The 26,092-nt window shown below is 39.5% G+C and overlaps 1 protein-coding gene across 1 annotated transcript in view; it reads left to right on the top strand.

The window, feature by feature from the left end:
* The first annotated feature begins 3,890 nt into the window (after window positions 1-3,890).
* The window catches only part of PLCG2 (phospholipase C gamma 2), an 89,089-nt gene continuing 66,887 nt past the window's right edge, over window positions 3,891-26,092 (top strand). The window contains exon 1 of the mRNA XM_060254524.1: window positions 3,891-4,115. Coding sequence (XP_060110507.1) covers window positions 3,920-4,115 — 196 coding nt within the window. The 5' untranslated portion in view covers window positions 3,891-3,919. The remainder of the gene's footprint in view (window positions 4,116-26,092) is intronic.

The following is a 26,092-nucleotide window of genomic DNA, read 5'->3' as shown; positions in this document are numbered from 1 at the left end:
GCCATGCATTCTGAAGCAGGTTGTCAGGTGTGTTGATCGTCTGGCATTTTGCAGTGCCTGTTGGACATGTTAAATTAATGGTACTGGAGGAAACTTTGTTCCATGCCTCTTTGCCAATTAAAACTAGCTTTTTTTGAGCCTCAGATTTTTTTTTGAGCTGTCTGTTCATGAATACCTTATTAGAGCTTGATGCATCTTCAGGATGCTAATGTGTTTTCTAAAAATATACTCCTTCAATTGGAAGCCAAGTTGAAATGTAAAGTTAGACCAGTTCAGCCATGGAATTAATGTCACATTGCTGCTCAGTTCCTCATTATTAAAAAAAAATTCATAATCTCTCAGGGTTGCTGTTTCACAAATGACTTGTTTCAATATTACAATATCATTCTTCTTTTTAACGCCCCCCCCTGAAGAAACCCCCCCATTGCTTAATGTCCACAACTGAACAAAAAAGAGAGTGATTTTCAGTGTTTCAGACTTTAGGAACTAATAGAGAAACAGTCTAATATTTGTTATAATGCTCCTTTCAGTGATCTTTCATATTTATAGTTTATGGTTTTATTGTATATTCTGTTTTTAAATTTATGTTGTTTTTACTTGTTAGTCATCCTGAGTCCATCAGGGGAGGGCGGGATATAAATGTGATAAAATAAATAAATACATAGTCTTATTCACATATCCATAATGTGATGAACCTCTGCTTTAAATTGATCTCCCCTCTTGCCCAGTGGTCTAGTCCAGAATGCCAACCCTTTAAATCTTCTGGATTATCTCGTTTATAAATTGGGCTGCCAGTTATAGTAAAAGCCTCTTCACTTCTCCTTCAAGTATTTCAGTTCGCAGACATGCTCTGCAGTGTGTCTCTTTCCTGTTGAAGAAAAATATTGACAGGGTCTAGTTTTGTATGAAGCAGTCTGAACAGCCCCCACTAACCATCTCTTGTTAGAGTCTGGGAAAGCTAATCAGGCTCCGCCCTAGCTAATAGTTGGATGGGAGATCGCCAAGGAACACTGAGGCTGCTTACAGAGGAAGGCAATGGTGAACCACCTCAACTCATCTTTGCCTTGAAAATCTCATGGTCCTTGGATTGCAGTGGGTCTGTTGTGACTTCACAGCACACAATTATTGTCATTTAGTTATAGGCGAAGTTTATGACCCTTCCCACAGATTGCAGGCAAAGTACTTGGTGGTATTCCATCTTCTTATGCTGAAAGAGTTTTGCTTGAAAAAAAATGATAGCACTGTTGAAAATTGTTGGTTGAACTGGAACAGTTTGACAGGGTGGTGCTAAGTAAAGGCAAGTCCTTCAAAGTCCATTGGAGCTTTTTATACATATTAATAATAAATAAATAAATAAATATTATTATTCCCAGGGCTTTTTTGTATTAGGAACTCCTTTGCATATTAGGCCACACCCCCTGATGTAGCCAATCCTTCAAGAGCTTACAGGGCTCTTATTACAAGGTCTACTGCAAGCACCAGGAGGATTGACTACATCAAGGCTGTGTGGCCTAATATGCAAAAGAGTTCCTGTTACAAAAAAAGCCCTGATTATTCCATTATAAGAATATAACTCATTAAGATTTTATTGAAGAGGTAATATAATGCTCTGTGGATGCAAGTCAATTCTCTCCTACACAGGAGAAATAAGAGTTCATTCTGTACTTTCCCCAACATTAATTAAATGTAACAAAAAAAATCCCCTTGATGTTTGCTTGAATTGTAGCCCCCTCCCCCCTCTTGGGGCAGACCAGAGTGTGTGTTTGGGAGTAATTATTACTGGTAACCAGAAGTGTTACAAAAAACAGTTTCTTCCTGTCTCATGAGATTACTGGAGGGAGGAAAAACTGAACATGTATTAAGTTAGATCCAAGCTGGCAGCCGTGTTGGTCTGAAGCAGTTGAATAAAGCAGGAGTCAAGTTGCGCCTTTAAGACCAACCAATTTTTATTTAGAACGTAAGCTTTCATGTGCTCTTAAGCACACTTCATGAGACGAGGAATCCAGCACAGTGAGCAAAGCCATACATAGTTGAGCAGAGCTGTACATAGCTGGTAGGCAGTGGCCCAGAATGCAACATGGTACATATTTAAGAACCAATGACAGTGAAGTAAAATTATCCGGTAGGCAGTGGTTTAGAATGTAAAATTCTGCACAGATTTAAGAAGTAAAATTATCTGGTGGGCAGTGGTTTAGAATGTAAAATTCTCCACAGTCACGAGCACCACAAACACTTAAAAAACGACAGCTGCTATCTGACTGTACTTTTGTGAGTTTTGTAACTTTAGGAAGGTCCCCAGTAGTGTGGCTAGCCCTTCATACTTCTTACAATCAGAAGGTGTTTTCTGGATTTACATGGGGCCCTGTTTTGTTATAGTATCATGAAGCATCATGGTTTGCTTACGTTGTGATAACCTCACTGTCTGTGATAGGTGATTCTGTGTGAGGTGGGTGAAAGGTGTATTAAACCATTAAATGTTCAGAGCATATCTTGCCTTATCCCCTCAGATTCAAGGCAGCTGATGTTTTAACACTAGGTTGCTTTCAAGGACACAAAACACAAACAAGTTTTTAAAAATTGCACAGATTAAAAACAAACAGAATTTTATGAGCACAGATTAAGAAGCACAGAAATGCACATAATTAAAACACACCCAAAATCAAAATTACAAAAAGCACTCAGAATGAAAGAGAACACAGCCAAATCTTGCCCTCCACCTGAGGTTGTCAGCTCTGGGTTGGATAATACCTGGAGAATTTGAGAGTGGAGCCTGTGCTTATCGTATTGCACCATGACTGTGATTATTTGTTTACTTCATTTATACCTCACCTTTTTCCTCAGTGGAGACCCAAACCACTTCTTTGTTTTGTCCTCACATCAACCCTGTGAGGTAGGTTAGACTGAGAGTGTGTTAGTGGCTTAAGGTCATCCAGCAAGCATTCGTGCCAGAATGGGGAATCAAACCTGGATCTCACAGATCCCGTCTGACACTCTAAACACCACACCATGCTGGATATACCTAAGCACTATATAATAAGTCAGCATTGGCTGCTCCTCTCAAGAGCAGTTTCTGTCAGAGCTCTCTCAGCTCCATCTACCTCACAGGGTGTCTGTTGTAGAGAGGGGAAGGGAAAGGAGATTGTAAGGTGCTCTGAGACTCCTTTGGGTAGTAAAGGGTGGGATATAAATCCAATCCAGTCTGCTCTTTCTCCTCTATATTGCTTTTTTCTTCAACAACCGAAGTGCTGGGTTTTAAAGGTGCCTAATTTAGTTAAGCCAATTGTGATAGTCAACCAGATACTAATGAAGGCCTGCATACCTTAACCTCCAGACTGGTTATTCATGCCAGTTTAGCTTCAGATGAGTAACTGTTCTGGTCTGTGGTAGAAGAGCAGGATTAGAGTCCACTGGTACCTTAAAGACCAATGCACTGGAAATCTTGTTGGTCTTTAAGATGATGATAATTGGATTTATATCCCGCCTTCTACGAATCTCAGAGTCTTAGAGCGGCTCACAATCTCCTTTATCTTCTCCTCCCACAACAGATACCCTGTGAGGTGGGTGGGGCTGAGAGGGCTCTCAAAGCAGCTGCCCTTTCAAGGACAGCCTCTGCCAGAGCTATGGCTGACCCAAGGCCATTCCAGCAGGTGCAAGTGGAGCATTGGGGAATCAAACCCGGTTCCTCCCAGATAAGAGTCCGCACACTTAACCACTACACCAAACTGGCTCTCGGTGTTACAGGACTTGAATCTTGTTCATGCCAGCTTAATTTCTCTTCTTGGAATTTCATTTTATTTAAAATAAATACTTTCCCCCTCTTTTGGCAAAAAGCTTGATTAAAAATGATAGATCTGTGTTTTCTCTGTCTCTCTTTTATCGCCTTTCAGCCTGCTGAACACTTGCTGCTTGTCCTCTAAAAATGTCCAAGAAAAGCAACAACTATGGGGCACTGCCTGAATACGAGAAGAGTCAAATCAAAAGGACCCTGGAGCTGGGCACCGTCATGACAGTTTACAGCCTCAAAAAGAGCAGTCCAGAGAGGAGGACGATCCAAGTCATCATGGAAACCAGGCAGGTAGCGTGGAGTAAGACAGCTGACAAGATAGAAGGATTCTGTGAGTATTTGCTTAGAGAGAATATCAAATTACGTAAGAAATTAATAAAATTGGTATTGTGAAGTTTATTCCCTCATCCCCTCCAAGTTCCAAGACAAAACATTTAATATTTGCTTAGAGGCATTATTGCAGTTTGTTGACTCTTTCTCTTCCCTCCTCTCTCTTTCTGAGTACATCTTACCTACAGTTATGTTTCTGTCTGTGTTTTTACCAGCACAGTTTATATCTCACCGCTTCTTCTCCAAGGATCTGAGGAGGTGCGCATGGTTTTTTTTTCCCTCCACCATTTTCTTCCTCATGATAATCCTCTGAGGTAGATCAGGCTGATGGTGTATGATAGCCTCCAGGTCATGTATACTGCAATCCTATGTGGAATAACTCCAGTCTGAGCTTATAGAAATCAGTGTGTTTAGGTTGGATTTATTTTGCATATGGCTGTATTGGCATGAGTTTCTTGGGTGAGATATCCCTGATACTAATTCAGCACTTTAACCACCACACCACACAGTCTATGAATAGTGACTAGAACAAAGAAACTTTGTATTCTGCTGTACTGGTACATAATCCATATTGCTGAACAATAATTCTGCATTGTGCATAGAAATGTGAAGAACCGGGGAGGAGGGAATTGAAACATTAGGAAAAAGTATATTTATCCCGAATTGTTCCCCCCTTCCCCTCAAGGACTTTCCCCCTATTTTTCCAATGAAAAAGTGGCAACTTAGGCTAATAAATGTTTTGCCTTCTAAGCTTTTATAGGCCTCAGCCTATAAAAATCAAATACACTGAAGCAGTCATGTAGATAGAACAGCATACAGAGAAATAGAAGAAGGTTCAGGGTTCAAGAGACAGCAGTACCAGTGTCCTGGTACTTTGCAGAGCACAGTTAAATACAAAGTCCAATCAAATGAATCCTGTTAAGTCTTTGATTTGCTGAGAGTTAACCATTACAATTCAAACTGCGTTGAAACTAATGTTACTGAACTAAATCTTGTTTCTGCTTCAGAAGAAGAAAATTACCTGTTTAAACAGCGGCTGTTTCTTCTTTATAGAAGATTTGTTTACCTTATGAGCTTCAAAATAGCATTACATCTAATTAGGACTATTGATTTGAATAATTAACTGAAGCCTTTATTAAAGAAGTGTTACCCATAACTATTTCTGACGTAGTAACTTTTTTTCTATCTATGGAGAAAGTTCCAGGATGGAATTGAAGTATAAACTGGGAAGTGAATTTTTTAGGAAAAAATCAAGGGAAGGTGGTTAAGAGTTCCTCTTGCCCAGTTGTGCTTGCACAATCTTTCCTTAAAATCGTGTGATTATATGTTCTTCTGTCCAGTTTTCCATATGCATTCCAAGGCTATATTAAATCAGTCCTGTTAGTATGAAGATCTATTCCAGACACTGCATTGTGAAGCCCTCTGGCTTAATCAGCTGTTTCTTGCGGCAATGGACACAGCTCAGCTTTATATAATTAATCACATGTAAACATACCATTGGAGGATGGTAGAAGACAGGAGGGCCTGACGTGACTTTGTCCATAGGGTCGCAAAGTCGGACTCGACAGTGCGACTGAACAGCAAAAAAACCATACTGCTTGCTCATTAGCCTTGATTTTCCAATACCTATGTTGTCTTATTCTGCTATCAACATTTATTGTAAGCTCCTTGGGATAAGAACTTGTTGTCCCTCGGATGTCAGTGTGCAAAATGACATACATGTTGATTTACCAAACAGTACGAAGCTAAGGGGTCCTAATAGGTTCAGAGAATTAAAAATTGTTTTGGACAAAATCCCAACACAGACTTCAGCCAATATGTCTTTGTTAAATTGAGAATTTAAGGAATTGTGTGAGTTGATGGTTTTTGAGAATAGTTTTCAGTTCTGAAAAAACAGACAAAATACACTTATCTGAATGAATCCTGCAGAGGACATTGTTAATTGAATAAGATCTTACTACTTAAATTTTTTTTTGACAAGCTTGTGCTTTTCTAGCAGCAAGTGGAAATTCCTTGCTTTAGGTTTGGTCTGTTCAGCAGCAGATTAAAAATGAAATCCTGACAAAACTATTTGCTTAATGAAAGCTTTAAAATATGAACGTTCTTTCTTTTTATGCTAGTGGCTACCTTGAAACTAGGGGTATAGTGGTTGTTGTTTGATAAACTTCTTTATTGACTTTTAAGGTTTTACTGTAATTTTTCTGTAGATGTGGGATGGATCAAACCCATTCAGTTTTATACTGGAAATAACTATGATGATTGCGTTGGGGAACGTTATCTTCTTGGTTCCACTCTACCAATTAGAGTTCCTTTGTTGGTTCCCAGTGACCAATCGGTATATTTGATGTATATTGTCCTGCGGTGATCTCCAGCTTTGGTGACCTTCTTGTGCCATCTTCAGTGAAGTTACATCCTTCTAATCATGTTAGAATGTTCATATAAGTGGCCTGTAGATAATCAGCATTCCAGTTGTCTCGCAGTGAGAAATGTGCTTGTGTACCTATTCCAGGTAGAGGCAGTTTGTGGGTTTGTTCCCCTCCTTCCTGCCATAGCTACTAAGTTGAATCCTGCAGTTTTCATTCAGCCAGAGAGCTCAGTGAAAAGTTTGCCTTGCACTTTTCCCCAGCAAAACAAAACGGCCTGTTATAGTTAATACATCTACTTTTGCAAAGCAACTGCTGCTTGCGATTTGGAGCCGGGGGTGGGTGGGATACAGATGAATTAGAACAGTTGCAATTGCTGTAGACAGATGCTTGATTTGACTTGTGCAGCTTAATATAAGTCTTTGAAAACCATTATTATTTTTCTTTTAGCCTTATGCATGGCCCGGCTTCTTTTCAAGTTGGCAAATAGTAAATTGCTACTGCTTTGCAGTCCTTTCATATTTATTCATTTGGGATGTTTGCAATACTGCCTTTCCATTTTAAAAATGTTCAGAGTCACTGCCAGTTTGAGTAAACAATACTGACTTCGATGGACCGAGGGTCTGATTCAGTAGAAGGCAGCTTCATATGTTCAGGGTTTATTGTTCAGTGTGCTGCATGCTTGGTGGTTTATTTGCAAGGGTTTTTTTAACAGTTTGGCTTTACAAGTGACTTTTAAGCTTGGGTAACCCAGCTTACACATTTGCTCAAAGTGATGTGCAACAGCTATGTATACTATGACTTCTCTGTTTTGCTTTTGATTTTTACACCTTTGGAAACTGACACTTTTGCTTAGGCAGTTTTGTAGCTTGTTGAAGCTGTTTTAATAGAGTGACTTTGAAATAGAGAGTTCATAGTTTTGTTGTATTTATTACATGGCTCTCTGATGTTAAAGTTTTCTTGTAGATAAACCAGATGGGAGTGCAGAGGTTAAATAATTCTCCATTTCAAACTCTTTCTACTTCAGGCCTTTTCCCCATGTCCCAGACACACATTTCTCTTGAATCTGGTGTAAGGTTTAAATTGTTTACACAAGGAAGGATCCCCCCCCCCCTTTTCTCAAAATATCTAGTCAAGCATTTTCCTTTTTTATTTTGAATCTGAGTTGTTCATAGCTTCTCATATTTTTTTGTAAATGAAATGTTGATGTGTCAACACAAGATCACTGGACCACATTATGTATTAAGCAAATCACTACAATTTTCTTGACTTCAGTAGAACTAACTTTAGCTTTGTGTTCTGTATATTGCCACAGCAGAAGAAGATTGGCTGTCCCTTCAATCTTAAGAATTCTTGTTTGTTTAAGGAAGAACAAAACCTTCCCTGTGCAGACTAAGTGTGGGGGTGCCTTTTAATAAAACCACCCTGGGGAGCAGTATGTATTCATGGAGTCTACCATTATTTATTTTTTATTTATGACAAGAGAGAGCTGATATCCTCAGAGGTTGAATTCTGCAAGCTGACTCTAGATTTCTGCAATGCAGTCGTAAGACATGCACCTTAATCAAGAACTGTCAAGAAAATGAAATATATAAGTTTGTTTCCTGTCTTTCAGTTTTGCGTATCTGATGTGACTGGACTATGTAAAGGGGCTTCACTGGAGAAGCTCCTGTTCTCTTGTATTACTCAACAAAAAAAGGAGGTGAAAGAAGCTACAGTACATACGTTACAGGGCACATTTAGAATCTTATTGTGGCTGTGTGCATTTCTGTAACAGAAAGAAAAGAGGCATTGCTTTCAACCAACTGGTGGTAGGCACACACCTCTTTGTGCTGCAGCGAATGTGGCCTGAAGTTGCTTCTTCAGAAGCATAAATGATTTTAGTCTTCAGTTGTAGATTTTCCGGGCTGTATGGCTGTGGTCTTGGCATTGTGAGACCTGACGTTTTGCCAGCAACTGTGACTGGCATCCTCAGAGGTATAGAAACAGAAAAAACTGGAGTTCTCTCTGGGTCAAAGTGAGAAGATGGTGGGCAGGTAATTTATATCTACTCAGGAAGGTGGGGTAGGGTATGAAGATTTTAGTCTTCATTGCATCAGCCAATTGATTAAAAAGGAGAAAACTAGCTAGACCTTTTCCCCCTGGTTATATTTTTGTTTTTCCTGAACTGTTATTTCTGTATTTTTTTTTCATGGATGATTCATGACAGTGCAAACTTGCATTTGTTTGATTCACTAGCATTTCTATGCAGAACATGGAAAATATTGTTTCTGTTACGCAAAGCCCCTTTATCCATTCTGTTAGAATTAGGGCTGCTTCGCGTAGATGATCAACCTATACAATAAAGCCTTTTTCAATAGATTAAAATGGTGCCTTTCCTGGGGTAATCAAAGTAGCGGTTTTTAGATTTAAAAATGCTTAAGATTTCTTTAAATTTGGCATTAGACCTGTTTTAGAATAAGTAGACAGGTTAGGAGGACTACAGCTCATCTTTTTCATATAAAGGTGTTTACCAAGAGCCTTTGAGATAGGTAGGCTTGACATATGCCCGCCTGAGGTGGGTAAACCCCTGGCCTCAGCCCCAGCAAGAGTGCAATGAGCCAGTATAGTGTAGTGGTTAAGAGCAGTGGACTCTAATCTGGAGAGCCGGGTTTGATTCTCCACTCCTCCTCCACAGGAAGCCTGCTGGGTGACCTTGGACCAGTCACTGTTCTCTCTCAGGAAGGAAAGGCAATTGCAAAAAAAATAAAATAAAATAAAATACAAAATACAATTCTATCTCATATATTTAAACCTGAGAATGTTCATTTGTCTATTTATGAAACTTAGCTCATATATAATTTTTGCTTTATAGAAACACGTATGGTCTTTTGCTGGTCATTGGACATGTTCATCAACTTTGTATGGGAAATCGTTGCAGCTTATATAAAGCTTGTTCTGACTTATCATGCAGCCTGATACTCAGGCCCTAAGTTTTTAATGTTACTATTCTGTACACTATAATAAAATAATATCAAATTAATATTTATATGCTGTAGCTGGACCCTTGTAGCATTTTCAGTATAATTTGGGTTGTGTTTGTTTCCCCCCCCCTCTCCTTTGTTTATTCCAAAGAGCACTAAAATTATACTGTAGAAACAGAAGCACATTCTGTTCTTGAAGCAGCAGATATTTGGACTAAGAAGTCCTGAATCTGTAAAATATGCTTCAATTCAATGCAGTTTAATCTCTAGATTAATAGACTCGAACTAATAAAACAGGACTAAGAATTCAGTACCTTTAGGTTGATAACCTTCAACCATATTAAAACAGGAACAAACTTGTTTCAGCCTCTGAGGGCCTTCCTCAGAGGTCAAAATATTGTATACATTCATACTTTGACATAGAAGTGTTAATGCCACAGCAGGTTGATTATAAGGTATTCCAAATATTTTGTGTGGGGAAAAAATTAGGGTTGTATAAAAAGTTTTCTTAAACTTTTAAGCTCACGCATCTAGGGAAACCAGATTTACTAACTCCTTCCAACCATGGCTATCAAAACCCTTGGAGTGTGAATATATGTATCCACCTTTAACTGACTCCATGTCTCTCCCTTAAAGACCAGGGGAACTTTCTAGGACATCTCCCAGAACAGACCCTGCATTCCCTTCTCTCCTCAACACCACTACAAAATCTCCCAGCGTTTGTCGAGACCAGGGCCGGATCTGGGGGGAGGGCAGAGGGGGGTGCTTGCCCCGGGCACCAACAGAGGGGGGCGCCAAATTGGGTATGGAGTCCATTGTATTCTATGGGATCATAAGATAGAATGGCCCATAAGGGGGCATCATTTTTTAATTTTGCCCCTCCTAAAAAAACATGTAGATCCGGTCCTGGTCAGGACGGTGCTGAGAACCCAACGGCTCTAGAGCCAGGACTTTTTTTCCTTGGGGAATGCAGCATAACGGAGTTCTGAAAACTCTGCATGGAAATAAAATTCTCAAAAAATGTTTAAAAGTTAAAGAGGGGCATCCGTGTGTTTCTCCTTCATTTCGCTCTTGAGAGTTCTGGCCCCTCTTTTTCCAGAAGAAAAGCCCTGGCTTAGAGCACTTTATAAATAAAGCCAAGCCTCCAGCAGAAGCTAACTTCAGGCCTTAACACAGAACAAAGCAGCCATTTCCTCTTTCTTCTGCTTGCTTCTGAGTTCCACAAATGTACCAGGGTTTCTGCTGCCTCTGTTGCTAGTAGTAGTGTAGATTTGTCACTAATAATAAGAGGATGCAGAGCCAAATTCCAATTAGTTTTCAGGTAGTTGCAAATTCCTTCCATGTCTGTGACACCTGTTCTATAACGGCATTAGGAGTCGTGTTTATAATACATGAGATGTTCTAAGGCAGTAGTGACATAACAAACATTGTTCCAATTTATAAATCTTGTTGACATTTCTTGGAGCTTGGACTTCTGAACAATCCTTGTTCTCTTTATTCTGAAGTAAGTCTTGCTGACTACATTGAGGCTTGCTCTGGGGAAAGTGTGCAGATAATTTCAGCCATGCTATAGTTCTTGAGTAGTCAACTAAGTGTGCATGCGATTGTGGCTTTAGTAATGTATCTTAGCAAGTGTTCAGTTGGGTTTTTTTTTTGTTACTGCAGTTTGTAAGTCTTGCAAAGTCTTCAACTTTCGGAGGAAAAGTTGACTTGCTGTGTTTGTTACAAACTCTTGCTTCTGTCTCCTCCTCCTAAAAACTAAAAATAATTACTTTAAACCTTATGGAAAAAGACGTGAACATTTGCTTGATTGCCCTTCATGACACAACATGAGGTCTTAGGTGCATCTGCAAAGTCACCTGATTCTCATGCTGATGTAACCCAGCTTCATCAATAATTTGTCAGTCCCTCACCATCTGATTAAAAACAACAACAAAATCCATGTAATGCCTTTTATTAGGTAACTGTTTGTCCTCATGAAGATAGATTCAGGTGGGTAGCCGTGAAGCAATAGAACAAAGTTTGGGTCCAGTGGTATTTTTAATAATAATAATAATAATAATAATAATAATAATAATAATAATAATAAATTTATTTGTATCCCGCCCTCCCCGCCAAGGCGGCTCAGGGCGGCTAACAACATCTATACATGTACAACAATAGGTAATAGATAAAACTTAGTTAACAATAAAAACATCTAAACATTATAAAAACCCGTTAATAATTAAAAAAATTTTAAATTCACAGTTTGAGTTAAATTAATCTGGCAGCATAATAATATTCTGACGCTGGTGCCTGCCAGTTTAAGTATCTATACTGACGAGAATCTTGAGACACGGTTACTCTAGAAGTTTAATTCTGACCCCAGAAGTTTAATTCTGGGTATACGCTTTGGTGGGCATGTACAGTTCTTCAGATACATTGAAACAGACTTCATCAAATCTTACCTATAGATAAAGGGGGTGGCAGTTAGTTGTCAGGAAGGAATAGTTAGGATCAAGGTGCATAAATAACTGTGCTATAAGTATAGCTGATTGTATTAAAGTGGTTGATAAGACCTGTGAATAGCAGCATATTAAGGCTTGAGGAAGTCTGTTTCAATGTATCTGAAGAAGTGTGTATGCACACAAAAGCTTATACCCCAAATTAAATGTTGTTGGTCTTAAAGGTGCCATAGGATTCAAACTTTGTTCTTTGTCCCCAGGTAATTCTCTGGGGAAAAACCTCAGCCCATTTTGCATGCCCTGCCATGAAAGGGAAAGCCAATAAAAAGTATGTTGGACTGCAATTAATGCAAAATACAGCTACCCACTGGTTGGGGCTGGCTGCTGCAAGGATTATGACAAGCCTTTCTATTCATTTCCATGTACAATTCACAGTGCTGGTGCTTTCTCTTAAAAAGTCATTTAAATACCTGGGCTCACATATTCCAGGATTTGTGCCTCTCAATATGAACCTGTGCCTGACTTCACATGGCACAGCAATAGCTTTGAGTGGTTCAGCCTCTGTGTGAGTATGAGCAATGATTGCCTGTTTGGAGGCTTTTTTGGTAGCTTCTCCAATGTTACTGAACAGTCTTTCCGAGGTTGTTAGATGGGCATCCTTTCTGTATTTTCAAAGCGATGCAAGTCTAGACTGAACTTTTTAGATGAGCTTTTGGCTCATAGGATGAGTAGTTTTAACACACTGGCTTTGAAGAGCAGCTGGTTGGACTTAAAAAAATGCTGGCCATTTAAATGTTTTTTTTGTGTTGTGATTCAGCTCGGCCACAGTGGTGATCATTTTGTTGTGTTGCCCTGTTCCCAAAATTTCCAAAGTACCCACCGACTCAACAAGGCTGAGGAGCCCTGCACTAGAATCTCATGTTCAGGCATGCTGAATGACAGCTACACTCCTTGAAAAAGTTGATTTGAATAACCTTGCAAATAGTACACTTTTTTGGTTCTAAAATAGAACTGTTTCAGTTCTGACCCATGGGACTACTTAGGTGCACCATTGTGTGTCTCTTCAGTGGGGTATTTAGAGTTTGGTTTCTGTGGTCAAATGAGAGGATCAACATGTGTGGCTGCAGAGCTGCTCGAAGGCCTGTACGCCAGTTCAGCTATTCATTTCCTTTGCATGTAATGCTAACCTACTTAGGCCAGACTTCCTGTTATGTCCAGCAGTGGAGGAAGGACAGAGTTCAGTGAGTTTATAATTCTTCTAAAATATACTCTGTTGCAATGCTTGGTCCTAACACACTCCCAGCAGCCATGTCTTCTGTTGGCTTGTTTCATTTTCCCAACATGGAAATTTACCCTACTTCTGTATTTTTACTTCACATACTTTGTGGGGGAGGACTCGCAGTACACTTCAAAGCAGAGTGCTGCTCTTCTAAGTCTGTTGACTTAGGATTCCATTTAGGATAGCTTAGGGGTGGCTAAGAGATCGGTAATGGGCTGATGGTTCACCCCTTTCCTTCCTCTTTAGGGAAATTTCCCCCCTACCTTTTGCTTGGTGGCTCTAACTCTGTGGTTAAGGTTTGTGTCTATGATTAAAAAGGTAAAGGTAGTCCCCTGTGCAAGCACCAGTCGTTTCTGACTCTGAGGTGATGTTACATCACGACGTTTTCACGGCAGACTTTTTACGGAATGGTTAGCCATTGCCTTCCCCAGTCATCCACACTTTACCCCCAGCAAGCTGGGTACTCATTTTACCGACCTCAGAAGGATGGAAAGTTGAGTCAACCTTGAGCTGGCTACCTGAACCCAGCTTCTGCCAGGATTGAACTCAGGTCATGAGCAGAGCTTGGACTGCAATACTGCAGCTTACCACTCTGCACCATGGGCAGATTTATTTATTTTATTCTAATTTAGGTTTCTTCTCTTGATCAGCAGCTGAAGCCCAATAGTTCGTAATGTGATTAGGTTAAGACCATGGGAGAATCTGAGCTTGAGAAGGTAGGGATACGGGGAGGGGGAAGAAAGAGTGGTGATTCACAGCTTGTTCCCAGTTTCTTAACTGAGGTCTTCACATGGAGGGTTTCCTGTGATTTGGATGCCAATTTGCAGCAGTTTTTCTCGTGAGTTTCCTCTTGCCCTCATTTTTCATTTATTGTCTTTCTGTGGTCTGCTCTTTTCTTACCTTTGAGACAGTATGAAGAAATTGTGAAAAGCCAACAAATGAATATGTGAGTGAGCTTGGAGAAAAAAACACTGCATGTCGGCACCAAAATATTGCATCTTGCGTGAAAATAGTGCAAAATAGTCTACGCCAAAAAAGTGCATCTTGCATGAAAACCTCCAGAACTAAAGAGATTGGTTTGTTATGTCTGCATCAGCCCATGTGCATTTAGGATCTGGACTGCGCCAACGTTACTTAAAAAATTTATCCCACCCTCCTTCCAGAGAGCTTAGAACAGCTTATTTCATTCAACCTTTGAGCTGCATTAGGTTGAATGAGAGAGACTGGCCCAGGGTTACTGACTGGGTTTTGTGTAGAGTTGCCAGGGCCCCCCAGGCACTAGTAGCTGGTGGGGTAGGGCTGGCAGGTTTAGGTTGAGAAACTCCTGGGGGTGGAGCCTGGAGAACACAGGGACCTCAGAGGGGTGGGGTACAGTGCCATAGAGTCCACCCTTCAAAACATCTATTTCCTTCAGGGGAACAGATCTCCATAGTCTGGAGATGAGCTGTGATTTTGGGGGATTTGCAGGTCCCACCTGGAGGCTGGCATCTCTAGTTTAATGACAAAGCCAGGATCTGAACCTCCCTATTCATAGATCAGTGTTCCAACCCCTACATCCCACTGGCTTTTCCAGGAAAAGAACATTCCATTTTAAATGTCTAACAGAGCATTGAGGTTCTACAGTTCTTGTATGGCTACTACTACAGGGTGAGCTTGATTAATGATAGGAGGGGCTTCAAGCATTTATCCCATAGTCTGTGTTTGCATGGATTTTCTGTAAGAACTTTTCTATGAGACTCACATGTAGGTTGAGCAAGCCTGATTGGACTGCTTAAGTAGAATTCTAGAACTCACCTCTTGCCCAGTTGCTCTTTCTTTCATAATAAATTATGGTTTTTAAACTATCAGAATAACCTTATATAGTAAAAGTCCTGAGGTTAGCACCACATATGGTGCTAAGGAAATCCTTAGCTCAAAATAACTTGGGCAAATGAGTAATATGCATAAAACGTAGACTTAAAATTGCTTCATGTGCGTGCTCTAAGCTAAACCAGATATTGAAGACCTTGCAGAAAGTGCAATAACAGCAAATTTTGCTATCTGGAAGAAAGAGCCTGAATGACTGGGTAATCTGCCTATATAAATGTGGTTGAATGACTGGAGGTTATTAAAGAGGAACATACACCATATTGGACACAAGCGCATTAGACGTCCTCCATAAAGGGTTATATCTAGTGGAAAGGAAAATGTACTCAGCACAGGGCTGCAACCTAGAGATTTAATATAATGCTCAACAAAATAACACTGTGGATAAGAAGCAATGGAATGTACAGTGGATGAGCTGCATGGTTTTATTTAATTTGCATTTGAAATCCTATCAAGAAATACCTCTTGTGCTGTGATCCATCCCAGATATTGCCTCCATGTTTTGGGGGATATATGTATGCCACCTTGAGCAATACAGAATGGTTCTGTGTATAGGAACTAAACTAGCTAAAAGCCTGGCCACTTGATAGATTGTGTAGGGCTGGAATATTACAAGGACAAAGGATCCAGCTCCTTCCCCTTCATTTATTCCCTGGGTTCCCCACCTTCGTTTATTTCCTGGGTTTTTGAAACATGACCGGCTAAAGCTTTTTTTGGTTTAGTGGTTAGGTGCATGGACTCTTACCTAGGAAAACTGATTCCCCACTCCTCCACTTGCAGCTACTGAAATGGCCTTAGGTTAGCCATAGCTCTCGCAGAGCTGTCCTTGAAAGGGCAGCTTCTGTGAGAGTTCTCTTAGCCCCACCTACCTTATACGGTATCTGTTGTGGGGGAGAAAGGTAGAAGAGATTGTAAACCACTCTGAGACCCTGAGATTCAGAGTGAAGGGTGGGATATAAATCCAGTATTCCTGCCCCCCCCCCCAATCCCCCATTGCTGTTTTACTCTGGATAGAGTACAAATTTATAGAGGGCAGGGTTGCATGGAAAAGAAGAACACTAGTGGGAGGTAGCTAAGGGAAATGTGCAGGGGATGCAGCAGGGACGGTGGAGGGGAGGGACGGTGGCTCAGTGGTAGAGCATCTGCTTGGAAAGCAGAAGGTCCCAGATTCAATCACCGGCATCTCCAACTGAAAAGAGTCCAGGCAGTAGGTGATGGAGATGGAGGGACGGTGGCTCAGTGGCAGATGTTCTGCTTGGAAGCAGAAGGTCCCAGGTTCAATCCCTGGCATCTCCAAAAAAAAGGGTCCAGGCAAATAGGTGTGAAAAGCCTCAGCTGGAGACCTTGGAGAGCCGCTGCCAGTCTGAGAAGACAATACTGACTTTGATGGACTGAGGGTCTGATTCAGTATAAGGCAGCTTCATATGTTCTTCATAACAGTCATGGTGACCATGTTGGTTGAGGGTTCTTCGGCAGGGTTGGGGGCCTAGAGTTCTCTAAGTGATGTTGTCAGCATAATTTAAAGCAAGAGAAAATTTTGCACCGCTCTCCATCTTCACAGCTGGACTCCAATCTTAGCTACATTAACTATGGCCAATGTGATAGGTGAGCATCTGTGTTTTTGCAACAGATAACCACCCTCTGGTGCAGAACCGTAGAAATGAATTGCTTTGCTTGCAACAATTAATTATTCTTTTTTGTGGGGAAAGTAAGGATGAAAGCATTTATCGTTTCAGACGAAGTTGGGAATGGGATGTAATTTTGCTTTAGAATTTCTGCTGGTTTTTTGGGTCGGAAAGATTCTGTGCTGATGATGATAGTAAGCCAAGGAGTTTTCAATTTAAAATGCAGAGCAAGAAGCCTTCAATTTCAAAGGGTAGCTGCGGCGAGAAACGTTTATAGATGTGGGGTTTAGATTTCTTCTGAGCTCTGTGGCTTTTGGTGCAGGCCTACCAGCCAAATGTACTTGGACATGAAAAAAGAACAGTTTTTAGCTTGCTGTGCTGAGGAGAGTATTTTGATTGTTGAAAATGATCGTTCCAGTCCAGTATTGTGGCCTACATCCCATGTCCACGTTTCTAGGCTGTTTCAGAGTTAACACCACAGGTTTTCAGTGTTGGAGAGATAACTTGATATTCAGATACCTAAAGGGATGATGCAAGAATGAGGCTATTCTGCCCTCCACTCCTTTCTAAGAACAGTGAGGCAGATTTGCAACAAGGAACAATGGATTCTTAATCTTGTGCTTCTGGTTGGCATGCTTTCCTGTGTTTTAAGTGTTGAGTAATGGAAATAATGATCAGGTTGACCCCTTTGAAAGAATAAAAACCTGCATTCTTTAGAATACCTGTAGTGTAAATGCGAGCACAAATGTCAGGTTTAATGCATCTTGTGTTAGTGCTTTAAATATTGGAATACTGGTGGGGCCTTGAGTTCTAGTGGAGCACAGGTGTTGGTGCTTGTTAGAACCAGAGTTTCCCAGCTTTAGTCAGTATAGTTTTACAAATAACAGTAATCATCCCTTACCACACTGTTTTGCATAGATACTGAATGTCTGGTTTATGTTGATGGTTCTTGGGATGAGAGGCAACGTTAGGGTTGCCAACTCAAACTTGGGAAATTCCTGGAGATTTTTAGGCAGTGCCTAGGAAGGGTAGAGTTTGGGGTGGGGAGGGAATGCAGCAGGGTTGTGATGCCACAGAGTCAGTCCTTCAGACCTGCCATATTTTCCAGTGGAACTGATCTTTGTAGGTTGGAGATCATTTGTGATTTTAGGAGAACGCCAGGCCCTGCCTGGAAGTTGACAGCCCTAGATGCAAAGAACTGCCCAGGTTCCAGGTTATACAGAACTTTGTTGGGTGAAGTAGTATCAAGTAGATTAATACCATATAACACAAAATTCTACTATGCATAAAGTACTATGGTATATATAACATTGTAGAACATCTTATTGAGCATTTAAGATAACATCCAGTTCGCCAATCAATCAGTCAATAGATAAATAAATAAATATCTTCTAAGGATAAATTAACTGGTAATTGGGCTAGAATTTTGACTCTTAAACTACGAATAATCAATGCCTTGCTCCATCCCAAGCCAAACAAAAGCGAATATTTAAATACAAAGAGAAAGAAGGGATAGCATAAGTTAGAAAGAATTATAGTGAGAGAAACTGAAGGTAAGTTGTGTTAATAGGTAAGGTCTTTTTAGATTCAGTATATTCTAACAAACAACAAAAACCTCCAATAAAAAGTGTAGTAGAGCTAGGATCACGGAAAACCACGCAAACAAACAGTCTGAGGCATGACATACCATAATGCCAAAGATCAGGTACAAGGGCAGTTCCAATCCCTTGATTTTAAAAAGAGTCTTCCTGAACATTTCTAGTTTGCGCTTTCTGTGAAATGGCAGAAGTGTTGGAAGCCTTTGGGCCTCCTCAGGTAGGCTGTTCCACAAGGTCAGTACGTTTACAGATTTATTCCATGTCTAGAATACATACTTCTCTGCTTCTTTAAAATGTAGAAATCCAGTGTGGTATGATGTTGAGAGTACTGTGGAGGCCTGGGTTCAAATCCCTGCTTTTCCATGTACCTTACTGGGTAGCCTTGGGCCAGTAGCATTCTCTTGGACTAATCTAATGGTTTCCAATCCTTTTCAGGCCACCAACTACTTCATAGAATCATAAAGTTGGAAGGGACCTCTAGGGTCATCTAGTCCAACCTCCTGTGCAATGCAGAAAACTCACAACTACCTCCCCCTAAATTCACAGGATCCGCATTGCTGTCAGATGGCCATCTAGCCTCTGTTTATAAACCTCCAAGGAAAGAGAGTCCACCACTTCACTTCGTTCCATAAACTCATCCTCAGTGCTTCTTACCCTGCCCTATAAAAAGCATTATCCAAAATAGTGGTTTGTATGACTTATTAAGGAAGGTAAGAACAATAAAATTGAACAAGAATAAATAATTGAACTTTTTTTTTTTACAATTTTTAAAGCTTTATGGATCAATACATGACATACAACAAACAAACATTGGTGACTAACATACAACATTCCTTTGCATACCCTCATACACCACCACCCTTCCACCCATCCATACAAGGAGCTTAAAAGGCTTGTCATAATACAGTTTTTATTTTCTCATAACAAATCCCATACTTTTCGCCCATACATATATTGGTTCCCATGTCTCTCTATATTCTTGCAAATTTCCATCTTTTAACCTCGTAGTCAAAGTATCTAACTCAGCCGCTTCAAGTAGTTTTAATAAAAATTCTTCTCTAGTAGGTATTTTGGGAGTCTTCCAATATTTCTCATATAAAATTCTAGCAATCGTAACTATATGGAGTAATAATTTTTTTGCTGTTTTGGAGATGTTTTCTTTACAAATACTCAATAAATACAACTCTGACGAATGATGGAATCTTATTTTTAAGATTTTTTGGGTCCAGATATTAATCTGGGTCCAATATTTTTTGGCGTGCCCGCATTGCCACCATATATGATATAGGGTCCCCTTATTTTTCTTACAATTCCAACATTTATTTGAATAGTTTGGATATATTTTAGCGAATCTTTCTGGAGTGAGATACCACCGATACATCATTTTATATAGATTCTCCTTAAAAACTGCTGATTTTGTCAATTTTAGATTTTGTTTCCAAACTTTTTTCCATTCTACCAAATCAATATTAAAACCAAAATCTTCTAGCAATTTTATCCAACTTACTTTCATCAATTCGACTTGCATTTTAATTTGAAGTAACCAATTATAAATTTTTGAGATAAGTTTCTGATTATCTTGGATTATTGTATCAAAATCATTTAACTTATTGGGAAAACCTTTTTCTTTATCCTTGTGATATCTCGATTTTACTTGACATTTTAACCACCAATCCAATTTTACAGTATCATCTAGTTTCAAATTATTTTGATTATCTAATAAAAGTCCGTAATTATACTGATTTTCCCAATCATACAAATTTGGATGCATAGCAGCCTCTACAGGTGATAACCAAAATGGAGTATAAAAATACAACATACTTTTAGTTTCCATCCACACTCTATAAATCGACTTTCTTATTTCATGTCTCAAGAAAATATTGTTTTTCGAAGGGTTATGGTACCAAATATAATCGTGCCAACCTTTTGCTAGTCCTGCTCCTTCAAGTAACAATAATCTTTTCTCCAGTACCAGCCAATCTTTTACCCAGACCATACAACACGCCTTATAATATAAATTCCATTCAGGTAATGCGAGCCCTCCTCTTAGTTTACTGTCCTGTAGGACTTCTAGTTTTATCCTTGGCTTTTTGCCCTGCCATATAAACATCGTGACCATTTTATTGAGCTGTTGAAAAAATGCCCTCGGAATAATAATTGGAGCCATCTGAAATAGAAATAAGATTCTAGATAGTACGTTCATCTTAACTGTGGCAACTCTCCCCAGGAGTGAGATTTGGAGGTCTTTCCATCTATCTAGGTCAGTTCGAATTTCTTTTAGTATTTTTTCATAGTTATCTCGGTATAGAGTCTTCAAATCATTTGTCACGTGAATTCCTAAGTACTTTATTTTCTTTTCATGTTTAAACCCAGATTTAATTTCTAATTGAGCAATTTGTTCTTTATCCATATTTTTAGTTAAAAATTTACTTTTTTGTACATTAACTTTAAATCCAGATATTTCCCCATATTGTTTTAATCTTTCCTTCAAGTGTACAATAGATGAATTAGGATCTTCCAATATGAATAATAAATCATCTGCAAAAGCCTGAATTTTAATTGAACTTTTTTTCAAAATCCAATTAAAATCTTTAAATTTATTCACCAAAATTGATGGAACTCAGTGCATGGGCACCAGCTTTTCAAAGCCTGATTTTCATTTAGCAAGCATTATAGATACCATATTTAGTAACTACTTCCCTGTTCAGTAAATTTTTAGTGTGATGGATGGGCTTAATGAAGTGATAGCAGTTTCCCAGTATCTGGTTTAAGGTTGTTTAGTAGTCTTAAATCACCACACTTAGCAATCTGGAGTTGATTTCTTTGCTTGTAGAGAACTTGGATGACCATAATAAAACCACATTCTGCCAAATATGATGTAGAAATGCAACAAGAAGCTTCCTAAATACTGTCCCTAGTTCAGGATAGTGATCAGAATTTTCCTTCTATACCTAAAGTACAATTTCTTAAACTTTGGCTTAAGCTCAGTTTTTCTTTCACTATCCAAACTTCCTTATTATCTGAAAATGGATTTATTCCCAGTCTGGAAATTCCATTGAAAAGAAGACCTTCTAAATAGTCAGACATATCTTCATGCAGGTCACAAAAAACTTATATATCATCATCTTGCATCCTACCTTTCTAGCTCATTCAGGCTTGGAAATTGGTACCGTTCATGACAGCCAATATTGCATTTGAATAGAATTAACTTTGAAATAAATGTAGAGGTGACAGATTTGGCCTTAAGATTGACTACATTTTCTTGCAACCGCAAATTCATTTAGTTGAACTTTGGAAATTGTTCTGATACATAAAATGGATCTGATACATAAGCATTTTCATGCCTGTTCTCTTTGAGTCCATGACTGAGCAAATCATTTGTGTCATCAAAAAGGTCCTAAAATGTATCTTGCATAGTTCACTTTTGATAGCCAGTGAATTTCAGTATGAAGCAGCAAATGGTCAAAATCTTCATCATTCTCAACACAGAGCTCCTGGAATACTTGATTATTGAGAGCATGGGCTTTATGCCAGATAACTACTTGTGCAGCCAATCACTGAGGTTTTTTACAGCCAGGTTTTGATGATGAATGACATAGTGAATGGTAAAGATATTTGGCAGTAAGCAACTCTCTCATGGTAACAACCAGTCATTGATAGTTCTTCAACCATTGCACAATCAGATAACTCTTGAGCCAAATGTTCATCTTTTAAAAAGCACAAGTAAGAAGCAAAAATTCATTGTCTAGCAGCTGTTATGCAAATTGTGTTGACCTTAGAATGCTGCACAGTGTGTCTTCCACATTTTCAGCCATTTTGTATATGTGTCTTTGCACTTAATTCTTGCTGAGAGGAATTGTTTTAATTATATTGTGTGGTGATTTATGCAAAACAGTAACAGCTGGTGGGAACCACTGGTCTCATAGTGGTGGTGATGCCACCCTTTGCTTCTCAGAGGGATTTTGGAATATCAGTAAATCTAGCTACTACCTTTCTGAATAAAACTTTGATGGTCTTAAAGGTGCCACTGGACTCTAACTTGCTTCAGACCAACACATCTGCACACCTGGATCCACACACACATCAGGGGTGTGTGGCCTAATGTGCAAATGAGTTCCTGCTACAAAAAAAGCCCTGCCCTTTTCCATCTTCATTGTTGTTACTGTGGCCCCATCTTCCATTTGCAGCTGTATTAGATTCTTGAATACTTAGGTGGTAGAATGGTCTGTGCCAATGCAGAGGGCAGTTTTAGGGCACTGTTTTTAGTGTGCCAGTACAGAAAAACAAACAAGGAGTTTGGCAGTATGTGAGTAAAAGACTAGTTCAACAAGGAGAAAAGTAGTACTGCAGCCTATTCCCTATTGAGCTGTCTTGACATTTGTTGGGAACTTTTAAAATATAGCAATAATTTAAAGTGATGTCCACTGTTAGGTGTTTGAACATTTTGGTCTCCATCCACCATAGGGGTTGTATCTTTCAGCTATGACTCCCTTTCTTCCAACAGAAGAAGACTTCCTTCAGCAAATAAAGACTTTGCTCAGTTGGAAGAAGCCTTTCTCCCTTGAATGGAGACTTAACTAAAGAGTCATAGGATCTAAACCTAGGAGTTCAGTGCCTTATTCTGTTATGTGCGTAGGCTTACCTTTCTGGGTGGGACTGATTCTCTTAACCGGACTTTCATAGTCAATTGAAAGATGAGCAGATACTGCTTTGGCAACATGGTGATATGTGCAGAAGAAATTTTTTTCCGGAACATGTTGAGATCTTGCCATGCTTCTATGAACCACAAGTTGATAATGTTGACAGAGGTTCAGTAAAATCTGAGTATGTGATGAAAGAATCTCATGCCTGCTTTCCCACATAACTACAGCCTGTTCATATTGGCTTAGTCTATGCACTGGAGTGCCAGTTTGGTCAGTGGACGTGTCTTATATTTTGCCAACATTTCTTCAAGAATTGTTTATGGAATTATTCTTTTAGATCTCATGGCAAATCCTTGTACTGACATGAGATACCGATTTGTGAACAAAGTGGTAAGCATTCAGATTGCTTGATGAAGCCAAGTTCTTGAAAATTAGGACATAACTGATGGGTGGATTTCAGTGCTGGATTTCTGCCCATCCACCTTCATATTTTTTTTGCCTAATAATTAACTTTTCAGTTACTTGTTCCCAGAAGAAAACAGTGTAATCAGAGAGGCATTTAACCACCTGACTGACTCCCTTTTGTAGCTGGGTGCTTTCTGAAATACATCTGATTTAGTCCCCAAGGCAAAATGTGTCTCTCCTTTTTTAATACATAGATACCAGGGGTGTAGATGAAAAAGGAAGTACTCGGTAATACAGAAGAGAAATTAAGCAAGTATTCGGGAGGTCATTGTGGTATTCTAGGTGCTTGGAATGGGAACAGTGAATTTGTCTAGTTTCATACAGACGATGGAAGAGAAAAATTATCCTGTCTCAAAGCCAGAGAAAGTTAGCTATGCTTAACTTCTGCAGAAATTCATGGGACCTACCCTGGCTAACTTTTCACATTTATTTCCATGGCTCTGTCTCATGGATGGGGTTACTGAACAATAGTTATGAAAACTTCAAGAAATCCCTTAGAGTGAGCTGAATAGGCAATATGGACAACTGCCTGGAGTGGTGGTAGAACATCATGGCTGACTTATAGTGACTGTGTAGAGTTTTTAGGCAAGAGATGAATAGAGGTCATTTGCCATTGTTTGCCTCTGTGTAGTGACAGCTTTGTTGGTGGTCCCCTATCCAAGTACTAACCATGGCCAACCCTGTTTAGTTTCTGGGAGTTAGTACTTGGATTGGGAGACCACTAAGGAAGTCCAGGGTTGCTATGTGGAGGAAGGCAACAGCAAACCCCCTCTGCTCATCTCTTGCCTTGAGAATATGTTTCTTGAGTCACCATGACGTGGTTGCAACTGGATGGCATACAATTATTATGAAGGCAGTAATAGGAGACAAATTAGACAAGATGCTTACAGAGCTGTAAGCAGTCTTTCAGTGACTTTAAAAATAATGAAGTTAGGTTAATTGATGCCATGATTTGGAGAGAGGTTTTGAACCTTTTCAACTGGGGTTCATTTTAGAGCATTCTGGGTCCCTCAGCTGGCCTCCTACCCATGAGGGGGAAAGCTAAATGTTCCTATATCTTTCCCTTCACACAGCTAGGAAGGTAGTGGAGGGTAAAGGGCGATTTTGATCAGAAAATTAATCAAGATAAAAGGTTAAAGCATGTTCATGGATGCACCATTGCTGATTTAATCAAATTCACAGCCCTCTGAAGCTGTGTTTCATTAAAAAGATGACTGAGAGATGCTAGGAGCCTGATCACACACCCGTCAATATCTAGGTTGGTCCTAAGGCCTGTGTTGTCCATGTATGATGTGCTAATAATCCGTTTTTATGCTCTGTTGATCCTACATTAAAAGTAAGTTGACATAAACCATTCAAAACAGCTGCATAATAAAGTGTTAACTCTTTTTTTTTTACTCTAATGTTATTTAAATAAACAATTACCATAATCCAGATGAACAGCCTTTTCCATTTATACTGTGAAAACTGTCTGATTGGTTCTGTGAGGCTGCATTACCTAGTTAACACATTTGAGAAACATCTGCATCATTTTTCTCCTTTGTTGATCATGCTGCAAGTTTCATCATAACCCTTGACCCATCAAAAAGTAGGAAGAGCCATTTGTTCTTGTACCCAGTCTGCACAGCAGAGTAAAACCACTTCCTTAGTTTTTGAGTAAATGCTTTATCAGAAGAATGCACATTACTGGTGTGTTTGGACAGCTTAGGAAACATTTATTTATTTATCTAATGTGTGCCCTGGCAAGCCAAACCTGGGCATAAATGATTGTATCCTTACTTGTTTGTCTTGATCTTGTTTGGTGAGAAGACAAGCTTGCTTTGTCAGAATTTAGTGAAGAAGAGGGTCTTACTGGAAGAGAATTATTTCAAAATATATATTTTTAAATCCCTTTAAGAATGCTGGAATATTTTTAGGCCAGGAACACCAGTTCTCTAAATTTTACAGGCATTCTGAACATTTCTGGCAATCTTAACGAAGATGTAGGAATATATACCTGTGTATATATCACAGTCATGTATGGGGAGAAGAGTTCAGCATAAGCTGTGAAAGAGCTTCCACATATATAGAGGGCCAGCTCTTCCAGTATGAACTTGTGTGAAAGCTGTGCTCATTGAGTTCGTTTCCTTTTTGTTCTTTCTTGCAGAGAGGTTAGAGTGGTAGTGGACCTGATCCAGGACTTTCTTAGTAGTTGCTCTGGAACTGGCCACAATTTGAAGTTTGAATGTCACCTTCCTTTCCTGTCTTCTGTGGGACGATCTAGTTCAGAAGAACTGTTAGCTCAGTTGGTTGATACTGGTTTTAGACTGTGTGTTATATGCTGACAAGTCAATTCTGACTTACCGCGAACCTATGAATTAATGACTTCCAAAATATCCTTTCATAAACAGCCTTACTCAGGTTTTGCAAACTGAGGGGTGTGGCTTCCTTGATTGAGTCAATCCACCTCATGTTGGGTCTTCCTCTGTTTTGGCTGCCGTCAACATTTTGTAGCACTATTGTCTTTTTCAATGCGTCTTGTCTTCTCATGATGTGACCATAGTCTCTGTTTAATCAGTTTAGCTTCTAGGGAGGATTCAGGCTTGATTTGGCACTCCATGGTATCCTAAAATTCCTCCAACACCACATTTCAAATGAATCGCTTTTTCTTTGTGTCATCTTTTTTCTGTGTCCATACATAGTAACAGGGAATGCCACTGTATGAATTATCTTGGTCTTCAGCAACACTGTCT

The sequence above is a fragment of the Heteronotia binoei genome, chromosome 14 (genome assembly GCF_032191835.1).
Source record: "Heteronotia binoei isolate CCM8104 ecotype False Entrance Well chromosome 14, APGP_CSIRO_Hbin_v1, whole genome shotgun sequence".
Classification (NCBI taxonomy): domain Eukaryota; kingdom Metazoa; phylum Chordata; class Lepidosauria; order Squamata; family Gekkonidae; genus Heteronotia; species Heteronotia binoei.
This window is presented reverse-complemented; position numbering and strand designations above follow the sequence as displayed.